The following is a 13843-nucleotide window of genomic DNA, read 5'->3' on the forward strand; positions in this document are numbered from 1 at the left end:
GACCTACAAGCATGCACACACAAGGGAGGGTGCTGTCTTCCACTAGGAAATGACTATTAGTGCACTGTTCCACATAAATGTCCAATCACTCAGGATGTTATGGGAAGTTTTGTTGACCAGAAATGTCATGAATACTAACACTATTTATTAACTGGCTCTCTTTTTATATGGCTTATAACATGAAAATATAGCCTTTAGCATATACTGACCTTTCATGTAAAATAGAAAAATATACACCCTGTAGTAGACAGAAGTAACAGCTATACAGATGAGTGAAGTGGAAGGGAAGGAAGGAGGGAGAGAGAAAGGTAGGTGTGTGTGTGTGTGTGTGTGTGTGTGTGTGTATGTGTATGTGTGAGTGTGTGTGAGTGTGTGTGTGTGTTTTAATGTCCCTTTCTCCTGATCAGTGTGACTCCAAAGCCAGGTACACTGACCTGATGCTTGAAAATACATATTCTTTCACGACACTTCTCCGAACTGGAGATGTGGCTGAGTTGATGAGGTCTGGGGTCAGTCCCCAGTACACATACACTAGGCCTGGTGCAAATGCTGGTAGTCGCAGGACTCTGGAGGGAGGCAGGAGGCTTGGAAGTTCACGGTCATCTTCAGTCATATAGCAACTTAGAAACTGCTTGGACTGTGTGTCAGATAGTGGATAAATAGATATAACTTCAGAAACACCTCATTTTTACCACCTGTATTTTAGAAAGAACTACTCCAAAATCCAAAACTAATGAACTTCTATGGTAAAATAAATAACTTAGATAATTTTTTTAAAAATTTATTTAGAACATTAGGACTATATTATCTTATAGAAATTTCTTGAAACGTACTTAAAATTTGAGTCTGAGGTCCAGATATGTTTGGGTTTTGTTTCTGTGTATAAAGTTGGGCTTTGTGCGTGTCAGAAGAAAAGAGTCAGCAACGGTGAGACAAGGAATACACAAAAGCTCTACAAAAGCAGTGTCGCTCCACATTCTCTACAAAAGCAGTGTCACTCCACGTTCTCTACAAAAGCAGTGTCACTCCACGTTCTCTACAAAAGCAGTGTCACTCCACATTCTCTACAAAAGCAGTGTCGCTCCACATTCTCTACAAAAGCAGTGTCGCTCCACATTCTCTACAAAAGCAGTGTCGCTCCACATTCTCTTCAAAAGCAGTGTCGCTCCACATTCTCTACAAAAGCAATGTCACTCCATATTCTCTGATAACAAGAAGCAAATGTTTTAAAATTTTAATTAAAACAAAAATCTTAGTGTTTCTGCTCTCCCAAACTGAAAAGTATGAGTGTTTCCCTCCAACCTACTTTTCTTTAACATGTCCCTACTTTCTTCTGTAGACTAATGTTTTTACCCTGAGGTAATACACACACAGTGTGAGTTCATTAGAGTATTTCATATTAAAAGAAGTATCTTGATTTTTAAAGTCTTTTTTCCCCCAAAATCAGAGAACAGATGCGCAAAAATCACTTCCTGTCTGAAGCAGTTGAAAATGCTGAACCCATCAAAAACCAGAGTTTTACAGATCTGCTAGCAGAATTACGGGTGGTGCAGGTAAGCTGAATAAGGCTGGTAAAGTTATCACAGACATTCCAGTACATGTAAAAGAAAATCTGTTTGTAATAAATATATAAATAAAACATGTTTTAGGCCAGGCAGTGGTGGCACATGCCTTTAATCCCAGCACTCGGAAGGCAGAGGCAGGTTGATCTCTGTGAGTTTGAGGCCAGCCTGGTCTACAGAGTTCCAGGACAGGCTCCAAAGTTACACAGAAAAATCCTGTCTCGGAAAAATATACATAACATACACACACATACATACATACATACTTACACACACACATACACACATTTTTAAGATATTGTTTGAAAATTAAGTATCTAAGATTAGCATTTACTATTCATGTGATTTTAATGTACAGAGATCCTCAGAAACCGGCAACCTCTCCTCAGACATTTGTCATATAGAACCACATCAGAGGCATTGCCTTTGGGGCACATGTATGCTTTATTTCGTACAGGTTCCTAGGGCTGAAAAGATGGCCCAGCTATTGGTAAACAACATGTAATGTTCTTGCAGAGAACCCAAGTTCAGTTCTCAGTACCACTTCAGGCAGCTCGCAACCACCTCTAACTCCAGTTCCACAGGATGGGTCCAGTGCCTCTTCTGTCCAAGAACACCTTCACTCATGTACACACACATACATATCATTAATAATGAAAATAAATCTTTCAAATAGCCCAATTCTTCACTGAACATACACTGTGTGCTAAAATAAGAAACTTGTGTTTTGTACCGTTGGTCTACATGTGTGTCTGCTTTTGTGCCAGTAACATGTTCTGTGTATCTATTCTCACCAAGGCTCTGTGTATATTTGAACTCTGGAATGGTAATACCTTTGTTGTTCTTTTTGCTTAGGGTCTTCTGTGGTTCTATATGAATCTTAGGACTTTTTTTCTATTTCTGTAAAGAGTGAGATGGAAATTTTGATTGGAATTACATTGCATCTGTAAATAGCTTTTGGTACAGTGACCATCTTCACAATATCGATGCTACCAACCCATAAGCACCAGCCATCTTTCCATTTTCTAGTGTCTTTCTCTTCTGTCAAAGGCAGTATGCACAGTGACTCACTAGAGAACAGTCCTATATGCCAGGTAGAACCCCTCTTACACCTTACTGATATGAAGCAGTCTGTTTCTGCATCCATGCAAACCGAGAGCAAATTCATTATCCATTTAAGCATTGACTGTGTGACTGAATTCAGTGATACTCTAAATTCTTAACTACTGTAATGAAGTAGACACTGCTAGACAGCATTTCTAAGTCAGAGTAATTAAATAAAGGGTATTTTCAGAAATATACATGGATTTTAAAAACTTGAAGCTCATTCCTCTGAAGAGACATCCATGGATCACACAGATTAAACAATGAAATGAGTCTGAGATGTCTGTAAAATCCAAATGACATGATACTTTATGAACACACACATTTCCTTTTGTAAGATTTAACCTTAAATCATAGATCACATATGGGATTTGTGAGAAGTTGTAGTTTTATTACTGTGTATTGAGGTTTAATAAGGATCAGAAGAAACAGATAGGCTGAATAGATGTTTATTCAGGGAAAAATAACTTACAACATAGACAGATGAACACCAGCAGGTTCCTGGTCCCAAGGAAGCCTCTGGATGTTCTCCTGTCCCTGTGCTGCAAACAAGAGAGTTCCCAGAGGCCCTTCCTCATACTTAGTTCCCCCAAGTAACATCTGCCCCTGTCCCCACCCCCCAATGGGCATGGTCTGTGCCACAGGTGTGGACAAAGTGAATATCTCAATACGACTGAGTCCAGGCCTTTCTTTTTGGCAATTTTAAATCCAGTGTAGTGTGTATGTGTGTGTGTGTGTGTGTGTGTGTGTGTGTGTGTGTGTGTGTGTGTGCGCGCGCGTGCGTGTGTAGAGAGAGAATGCATGTTGTTGTGGGCATAGAAGGGATTGCTAGACTGAACTCTGTAGGGTAGTTAGAATTTTGCAAACCAGAGGAGTGGACATAGCCCAAATATTGGCAGTAGTGTGGAATACAGGATATTTGGGAATTACTTTAGCTTCTATTTTAATTTTTATTTTATGTGCATGAGTGTTTTGCCTGCATTTATGTCTGTGTACCACATACACGTCTGGTGCCTATGGAGGCCAGAAGAGGGCATTAGATCCCCTGAGCCACCATGTGAATGTTGTAAATCAAACCTGGGTCGTCTGGAAGAACATTGAGTGTTCTCAACCACTGAGCCATCTCTTCAGCCCCTTAACCTTTGTTTTAATGTCCAACCCTTTTATGTAATTATGATACAAGCGTTATCAAGATAAGCCAGGCATGGTGGCATAAAACTTTAATTCCAGCACCTTGAAGGCAGAGGCAGGTAGACCTCTGTGAGTTGGAGACCAGCCTGATCTATCCAATGAGTTCTAGGCCAGCCAGGGTTACAACATAATGAGAATCTGCCTTAAAAAAAAAAAAAAAAAAAAAATATATATATATATATATATATATATATATATATTATACACATTACATACATACATATATAGATAGATAGATAGATAGATAGATAGATAGATAGATAGATAGATAGATAGATAGATGTAAAATCTGTTTTTAGGTAAATAAGTAATAGGTCCTGTAGCAATGAGTGCTAGCCAAGGGAAAGCTTACATTTTCAGAGAAAGTGGCCAGGCAAGGTCTTCCGGAGGCTTCTCTTGAGCAGTCATGACAGGAAGGAACAAGTTACCTGCCTGGCAGAGGGATGGATACCTAACAGACCCTTTGGGAGGAGTACTCTAGGGGTAGGGGTTATTCACAGAACAGCAAAGAGACCTCTGTAGAGTGAACAGGAGATTTGAAGTAGTATACTCAGTCATAGTCATGGCTGGGTTATATGACACCCAAAGTCATGGTTAATTTAGGGTTCACCCTAAAAGAAGAACCACCAGAGGTGTCACCTTGAGGAGTGTGACCAATCCTGCTGACTGCTATGAGAACCGGCATAGGGGCTGAGAGGGAGAGAGAGATTATCACAGCAGTCCAGGCCAGGGGGCTTCAAAAAGAACACGGTAGGATAATAGAGTTGGGATCTTCAGTGTGACGCGAGAGACTGGGACCAGTGCCAGAGACTGTGGGAAGTTAATGGTTCAGGGTAGAGCACCCTCTGTCCCTTTTAAATAAAATTTGACCTGAAATTGGGGAGCCATCACAGCGGTATTTTTGATGGATTGAGAGAAGAGAATATCCCATGATTTATTTATTGTGTTTGGAAGTAACCGCTTTTATATTCCTTCAATTATCAAGAAAGAGAAAAACCATCTGATGGAGGACATCAGAAGACTGAAGCAAGACAAACAAGCTCTTGAAGTGGACTTGGAAAAAGTGAAGAAAGAGAGGGACCAAGCCAAAGATCAGATTGCTTATGCCACGGGTGAGTGCGGATGAGACCGTTCTCTGCTCTCTGACGGTGCCAGTCGTGAAACAGTAATGGAAACTGAATACTATTATTCAAATACTTTCCTGTAGGGAACTTGTAGCCTTTGAAACATTTCTAAACTAGTGATAAAGTGATGTATACTTCTTATTTTAACTAGAACAATTGCAACATCAAGGGAGAATCGGGCATTAATTGAATTCATAGCTTTGTGCTGATTTCTTTAAAGTCCTGTGGTATTAGCCTGGCTGAGAGCTTCCTGAAGGCAGGGCTGAAACATGCTCTGAAGGATTTGCCACATGAACACATAACACTGCATGATTTTATAAAAATGAAAAGAAATACAGCATGGCGCCCACCAGGGAAACTTCAGAATTTATTGGGGGAGTTTTGGAGAAGAATGGCATTGGAGCCAGGTCCAGGCAGTGAGATTTGGAAGTAAAGGAATAGAGGGAGGCCCAGATGTGTGCCAGCACATGCTGGGTAGGTGGTCGGCAGAACACAGGCTGGACAGGCCAGAGGAGTGTTTCGGAACCTTAGTCTTCTATCTACAGCACCTCAGCTCCAGTGTGAAGCTGTACAAAGAAGCCATTCTTTTTTTTTTTTTTTTTTTTTTTTTTTTAGCTGTTTATTTTGTGTGTGCTTTCTGGGGAGAATCTCAAAATGGAAAGGGTTGGCTAACCAGCAATCTCTTTTTTTTTTTTGTCAGTGCATGCTGGTTTACATGTCTTTCTTTGTTTTGTTTTGTTTTTTTATTTAATTTTATATAACAAGGTCCAATTAAATGAAAACAAACATTTATACACAATATTTGGGTACTTGGGCGTCGTTCTTTCCAAACTGCTTCCTGCTGGTAAGGGGCGCTGTCGTGGGCAAAGAAGCCATTCTTAACTGCATATAAGAAAACGTTGTCCCCCCTCCCTTATCCCTAAAGGAGGAGAGTAAATGTTATTTCTAAAACTAGTTCAAAAATGTTTTTCAGGTAAATTTTTTGTTAGCTAAGCCACCTATAAATGTATGCCATTTTTATTTTTTAATTACAGATATGTATTTTTATTATTCCTTGATATTCATAATATATCAATGGGAAAAGAATCACGTATTTCTAGATAGCCATCCTTGCTATGAAATAGGAGATTTGGATTATGAACACAATCTCTTGTCTCCATTACTAAAAGATTCAACTAGACACTGATGTATAGATCATTTCTTCATGCCTCTTGTTTCTGTATAATGCTTTCATTCGATAGACATTGCTCCTTATTTAATATATTGGGATTTTGGGTCATTTCAATATTTTTAAAAATTACTATCAGGTTATTGAGTTATTTTATTGTCTAGGTGAGAAATTATATGAAATAAAAATTTTAGAAGAAACACATAAACAAGAAGTCAGTCGTCTGCAGAAGCGGTTGCAGTGGTATGCCGAGAATCAGGAGCTTCTAGATAAAGATGCGGCTCGTCTCCGAGAGGCCAATGAAGAAGCAGAGAAGCTGAGACTGGAGGTACATTTGACCATGAGCCCTCCTATCACGGTTTAATAAGGATCAGGATAAACAAATAGGCCAAATAGATGTTTATTCAGGGAGAAATAACTTACAACCTAGACAGATAAACACCAGCAGGTTCCACCGGATGCTCTCCTCTCTGAGTCCTGCCAGCCGTTCTGGTCCCTCTGCCGTGCCAGCCCCGATTAACACACAGAGACTCTGCATTTGATATAAAGCTGTTGGCCACTTACTAGTTTCTTATTGGCTAGCTCTCTCTTAACTATTGACCAATTTCTATCCTAATCTAAGTATTTCCACATGGTCTTATCTTACCAGAGAAAGGGGCTGGCATGCTTTCTTTCCTCCATGTTGACTCCTACCTCTGGAATCCTCCCTGTCTCCTAGTCCCGCCTATCTTGCTTTCCTATTGGCCAACAGTGCTTTATTCATTAGCCAATAGAGAAACATATACAGAATGACATCTCCCATCACCCTCCTGCTGTGCTGTCACTGTTTCACTGTGTCACAGCTCCCTTACTGTTTGTATTTGTCCAAGGCTTTGCACTTGCCCTGCCATGGCACTACACCCCTAGCTCTTCAAATCTGAATTCATAGCTAGTTCGGGCTTGGGTTTGAGTTCAGAGGATTAGTCTTTTTAGATAAGACTGTAGATAATCGCCAGCTACTCATCACAGCCTGTAGAGACCGGATGGCCTGACCCATGGGGGGCCTGACTCAGCACCTGCTCTGTTCCACAGTGAGTTGACTCCCTCCAGCCACACAGCTCCTCCAGAGTCATTCCAATTGCTGTCTTGCCCTGCTTTTTCACAAACCTCACTCCCTCTCTTCCTTGTCAAAACTCAGCTCAAGTTTCTTCTCTGAGAACTTCCTCCCCGGCCCCCCACCCTGCTTTTTATCTTTCACTCCATTCTGTTTGGTTGCTTGTCTCATGTAAAGTGATTTCTTTATTTGTTGATTACTTAGCTTATCAACCATCTGTCTCTGTAAGTACAAGGACCCAGATTCTCATGTTTGCCAGCATCTTCTGTCTCCAGTGTTGCCCTTGGAGACACTTGGAACAAAGGGCTAGCTCAATCACTGTCTGTTACATTATGTATCCCCCAGCTTTGAGCTTTCCTGTTGGTGTAAATACACTTCTTGCCTCCTTTGTGAACAGATTGAAAAACTGAAGACTGAGTCTGGGAGCCCAAACACTCAGCAGAGGTTACGCTCCAAGGAAAGAGCTCTGGATGCCAGAAGAATTCAGGATCTGGAGCGGCAGGTAAGTGTCCAAGAGGGATTTTGATTGAAGCATTTTTAATGTATACAGACTGAATTATTCCATATATCCTTAAAGTGCGGCAATATAGTGTATAAGATGGCATGACCCAGGGCTCACATCTGCAGAACGTTAGAGACTCTCAGTCGGAAGACAGAAAAGACCTATTGATGAGAGATCCTTTTGCATCCCCACTCTAGGAAACTTCTAGGAAGACTAAAGCAGAACTTTGAAATATCGGGTAGTGAGTTTTAATTCCTGGTCTTGGGAGGCTGAGGCAGTAGGATCACCCAAACCCAGGAATTCAGGGAATCTCAGAAACATAGCAAAATCCTTTCTCTTTTTTTTAGATTAGCCCATATCATGACCAAAAGTATGTGGGAAGGGAGTACAGGAAGAAAGATCCTTCCTAGAATCTGGAACATGCTGCTAACACTTGGGAAATGTTACAAATTACATTCAGTTTCCCAGTCCGCTGGCCACCAGCCTGAGTCTTGCTCACTGCTGGCCACCACAAGTGTTTATTTCAATGTTGCTGTAGCAAGGAGACATGTTAAAACTCTTACTGTGGAGCTTCTCAAAATAAAGACATTTGTTATTGAAGTAGTCGTGAAGGAATACAGACAATTTCCTTTTTAAAGCATTCTGTGTAGCATTTATAGTCATAGCTAAATATTAAAGTGTAATGTTCCAGCCTTTCATGAAGAGACAGGACTTGTGTAACAGCCTCCTGGTACTTAAACAGAGTGATTATTTCATCACAAGTCCAAGACTGTGAGGTCATCACAGAGCTGAATGGTTTCATGAGGAAGTAAAAATTCAGCTTTGTTACTTTCACAGGACTTTTTCTGGTATTAAGAGGTATGACTTGGGAGTTTAGTTAAAGAGCCAGGAAAAGATCAGGACAAAAGTGGCTTGAAGAGTGAGAAATATTCTAAAGTGCGTGTAGTATGGGATTGTTCCTGGATTGTCTTCAGGGCTTAGGGTCTCTGTTGCCCAGTGTATAAACAGCTGTCCATAACTGGGAGGGGACAGAGACAAAGGAATAAATCCATTAGATGATCTCCTAAAAAGAGACCATGTCAAACTGGATGTGGGGAAGTAAGGAAATGGTCTGCTTAACCTGTGTGTAAGACTTCAGACAGTGGGGTTATGGAGATGGCTGGCTTGGTCATTGCAGTGCTTGCTATGCAAACATGTATAGTTGAGTTCAATCCTGAGGGCCTCCAGAAGCATGTCTGTCATTCCAGCTCTGGGGGGGGGGGGGAACAGAAGGAAGCCTGGCATCTAGCCAACAAGCCCAGTCCACAAGCTCCAGTGAAAAATCCTGTCTCCTAAGACTCCTCCTGAGGAACAGTGCTCAAGGGTGACAAGGCTTGTGTTTGCCAGTGCACATGTATGCACACTCTCTCCTTACCTCCTCCATATTGACCAGACACACACTGTTTATAAAATCACACTGACTAAACATTTATTGATTATCCATCTTAGGGAGTATCCTTGAATAATACTCTTCAATGCTATTTTTTAGCTAGGTTGCTACTTGCACATATCTGATAGGCTTACTTAATTCTGTCTCCTTGAGTACTTCTTTCATAATGATTTTATGCCTGAACATCTGCTTTTTAGCCAGAGTATATCACAATACAGTTAGAGTCATTTCAAGCCAAGTTCTGAAATAGATCAGTTGTGAGTAAAATGTATTTTCTAAACAGAATATAAGTAAAAATGAGACTAATTGGATGTACTTTATAAAAAAAAAAATTGACATTGCCTCTATTCATACTTTAATGGACTTTTTCATAGTTCAACTGTGAGATCTTTCTAAAATTGACCTTGTATACCAGTTATTGAGCAAAGAATAAAATTTTAACCGAAAATTAAAGAAGGTACAGATAGAATTTAATTTTCTTCCCCCCAAAAAGTATTATGTATTTTGTGATGTTATTTTAATATTATAATAAGTCTATTAATTTAAAGCATTTTAATCTACTTCTCTTTTTAACATTTGTGGCATGTGTACATGCTCTAATAGTAATTCACTCAGATAACTAGATTGTTAATACCAGAGGAAACCGCTCTGAATGCTGTCCTGATGAAACATATTTGTAATATGTATGGGTAGATCTCAGTTGATAGCATGCCATGAGTGCAGGCAGTTTCAAGAAACAGAAATGCTTATTGCTGGCTTTGCAGATGGGATGTCCTGACGTTTCTACTGAGTTGTGTTGCCAGCAATTAGGAAAACTTGTCTTTTTTAGAGAAATTCATACTCAAGACCAGCATTGTCTGTGCCCACTGTGTGCTGCTACTCTGCAAAGGCTTATCACAATGAAAGCCAGATGATCCTGGGAGAATCCTGGGAGCTAATGTTGTTGATATCTCTGTTTTACCCAAAAAGCAAGAAATATGGACTCATGGGACCAAGGTCCTTTAGTGAGGCACACAGTCACCAGACATGACCCTGACCACATATGTATTATGGCATGCTCATGGGCTAGGGAATGTTCAAATGAAGACTGATTAGTTTAATATATGGTTCACAGAATGCCATAGCTATCATACCAAAGGGCAGTTTCTGTGCACTGGGGCACAGCACCCTCTTACAGAAGAATCTTAAAATATGCCATTGGTTTCTAGACTGATTGCAAACTGCCTTTTGTGGAGACTCTAAGGTCATTTTAGGAGAGGGAGGGATGGCTCTGTAGTTTAGAGCACTCACTGCTCTTGCTTGGGACCCAGGTTCGATTCCGAGCACCTACACGGCAGCTCACAACTGTCTATAACCCCAGTCCCAGAGGATGCAGTGCACTTCTTCTGACCCCCATAGTTACTGCATGCACGTGTAATTTTCTTTTAAATGGAATGTCACGTGTTCTTGGCAGGGAGAGCTGATGTCCTAGACAGGCAGATGCTTAGGACAGTCTGCGTCTGCAGTAGTGCATTACCTGCTCTGTACAGATCAGTACATTTCCATCCAGGGGATACTAGGAGTGCTGTCACATGAAGCAGCAGAACAAGAGCGCTGTACTCCAGACAGGATATTGCCAATAGAATGCACAGGCTGGAGGTGTGCTTTGAGTGTCTGTGAGAGATGTCTGTACGTTGAATAGGTTAATTAGATGTTAGAGGGTAATCTTTTGAAATGATGGCATTCCTGTGCCTTTGATCCAGCATGGAGGTGGGATGTAAACATCCTTGACATGACTGGTGTAGCATAACCTAAGCTTGGATATTAAACTGCATCTTTATGTATATTTGCCAACTTACATACATTTAACACATTTTCATAGGTTAAAGAAATGGAAGGGATTCTGAAGAGAAGATACCCCAACTCCTTACCTGCTTTGATACTGGCTGCCTCGGCAGCTGGTGATTCCGCAGATAGAAACACGGTGGAGTTTATGGAGAGGAGGATAAAAAAGCTAGAAGCTGATCTGGAGGGCAAAGATGAAGAAGCAAAGAAAAGCCTGCGCACCATGGAACAGCAGTTTCAGAAAATGAAGGCAAGTGCGAGGCAGCAGAGGTGGCGCGTGCGAGCAGGTGTTCCCAGCCCTCACTTTAACGGAAGCCCTGAGCATCCTTGCCCACGAGTGTGATTCCATCGTGTCTTCTTGAACTCTGTCAGCAACCCCCTTCTATTTCAGACAGAGTAATCAAGCACAAGATGTGTTTCCTTAATAAATGTATTTTACATCCCAGCCACAGTTCCCCTCCCTCGTCTCTTCCCAGTCCCTCATCCCCACCGCTGCCCGTTTCCATCCCCCAGTCCACTCCTCTTTGTTTAGGGAAGAGCAGGTCTCCTACGAGTATCAACAAACCGTGACATATCTATCAGGTTGCAGTAAGACTAAGAATTAGTATTAAGGCTGAGCAAGGTGACAGAGTATGAGGAGTAGGGTCCCACAAGAGTCCCATGCAGGCTGTCAACTCAGTCTCTGTGAGCCCCTTTGAACTCAGGTAGGTTGGTTCTGTGGGTTTTCTTGTGGTGTCCTTGACCTCTCTGGCTCGCTCAGTCCTTTCTCTCCCTCTTCTGCAGGATTCCAAAACTCTGCTTAATGTTTGGCTGTGGGTCTGTGCCTGTTACCATCAGCTGGATGAAGCCTCTCTGATAACTGTTGGGCTAGGCAGCAAGCAGGTCACAGGAGATGGCCAGTTCAGGCTATGTATCTGCCATTGCTAGAAGTCTTAGCTGGGTTCATCCTTATAGATTCCTGGGAGATTCCCTTGCTCCAGGGTTTTACCTGGCCCCAAAATGCAGCCCCCCTCTAGTATCTTTCGAGTACTCTCACCCTCCATCCCCTCCCTGCAACCTGATAGCTCATGTTCCCATCCCCACCCACCCTCAGTCTACTCACAAAAATCTCTTCTATTTCCCTTTCCAGGGAGATCCAGGCATCCCCCCATGAGGCCTCCTTGTTACCTAGTCTCTCTGGGTCTGTGGAATGTAGCATAGTTATTCTTTATTTTACAGTTAATATCCACTTATAAGTGAGTACATACCATGTTATTCTTTCTTGGTCTGGGTTACCTCACTCAGGATAATATTTTCTGGTTCTACCATTTGCCTTGTTTTTAACAACTGAGTATTACTCCATTGTGTAAATGCACCACCATTTTCTTTATCCGTTCATTGGTTGAAGGACATCTAGGTTGTTTCAAGTTCTGGCTATTACAAATAAAGTCGCTATAAACATAGTTGAGCAAGTCTCCTTCTGGTATGGTTGAGCATCCTTTGAGTATATTCCCACCAGTAGTATAGCTGGGTCTTATGGTATATTGATTTCCAGTTTTCTGAGAAACTGCCATACTGATTTCCAAAGTGGCTGTATGTTTGCACTCCCACTACCATTGGAGGAATATTCCCTTTGCTCCACATCCTCTCCAGCCTGAGATGTTATTGTGTTTTTTTATCTTAGCCCTTCTGACAGGTATAAGATGGGTTCAGTGTATCTGGATGTATGTTGAGGTCCTTGATCTGCTTGAACTTGAGTTGTGCAGGGTGATAGATACGGGTCTATATTTGCATTTTCTGCATGCTGACATCCACTTATGCCAGTACCATTTGTTGTATAATTTTGGCTTCTCTGTTGAAAATCAGGTGTCCATAGGAGTGTCGATTTCCATCTAGGTCTTCAATTCAATTCCATTGAGCCAATGTCTGTTTTTAGGCCAATACCAAGCAGTTTTTATTACTATAACTCTGCAGCAGAGCTTGAAGTCAGGGGTGGTGATATCTCCCAGAGTTCTTTTATTGTATAGGATTGGTTTAGCTACCTTGGGTTTTTTATTTTTCCATATAAAATTGAGCATTGTTCTCTCAAAGTCTGTAAAGAATTGTGTTGGATCTTAATGGGGATTGCATTGAATCTGTAGATTGCTTTTGGTAAGATGGCCATTTTTACTATGTTCATTTTTCTGATCCATGAGCATGGGAGATCTTTCTATCAGAATTCTGGTATCTTCAATCCCATTCCTCAAATATTTGAAGTTCTGTATAAGGTGTCTCTATGCACCTCTGTCAGTGTTAGAGTCAGAGGAAAATAGATTGAAACACCTCAGCTGTACTCTCAGAAGCAAAGGAGAGAAGGCACTGCCATTGTTGAAATGTTACCACTGATGTGCATCTAGTCGTGGCTGTGGAGATGAGGCAGAGGCACCCACCTCAGAGCTAGGGATGGGTTACTGAAGAGCATCCTAGCCCAGGAATTTCTTAATTCCTGTAATTCCTGAATTTCCCATTCTTCTGTGGAACAGAAATGATGGAAGTGTTCACTCCAGCTCCATCAGGCTGCTCTTGCCCCGACTCACATCTGTCTTCTGTGTGCATGTGTGCACACTGCCACCATCCCTCTTTTAAATGGTGGTTCTGGGGTTAGACTCAGGGCTTCGTGTGTACTAGTCAGGTGCTCTACCACTGAGCTACAACCCAGTCCCATGAGGTCCACATTTGTTGATACCCCTTGAGAAACTTTAATGTGTGATCACATTAAATATCCAGACTAGATATTTAATAACTATATTAATCAATTAGCCACCAGTTGTAAATACTAGGAGGATCAGGTGTTTCTCAAACAATCCAATACCTCCAGTTGCTTTATG

At 41.4% G+C, this 13843-nt stretch overlaps 1 protein-coding gene across 1 annotated transcript in view; it reads left to right on the forward strand.

Moving 5' to 3' along the window:
• Cep162 (centrosomal protein 162) overlaps positions 1-13843 on the forward strand; it is a 77785-nt gene that overhangs the window by 48134 nt on the left and 15808 nt on the right. Inside the window, exons 17-21 of the mRNA XM_051207605.1 lie at positions 1448-1553; positions 4843-4969; positions 6314-6477; positions 7640-7744; positions 11035-11247. Coding sequence (XP_051063562.1) covers positions 1448-1553; positions 4843-4969; positions 6314-6477; positions 7640-7744; positions 11035-11247 — 715 coding nt within the window. The remainder of the gene's footprint in view (positions 1-1447; positions 1554-4842; positions 4970-6313; positions 6478-7639; positions 7745-11034; positions 11248-13843) is intronic.

This window comes from Phodopus roborovskii, unplaced genomic scaffold, assembly GCF_943737965.1.
Source record: "Phodopus roborovskii unplaced genomic scaffold, PHOROB, whole genome shotgun sequence".
NCBI lineage: Eukaryota > Metazoa > Chordata > Mammalia > Rodentia > Cricetidae > Phodopus > Phodopus roborovskii.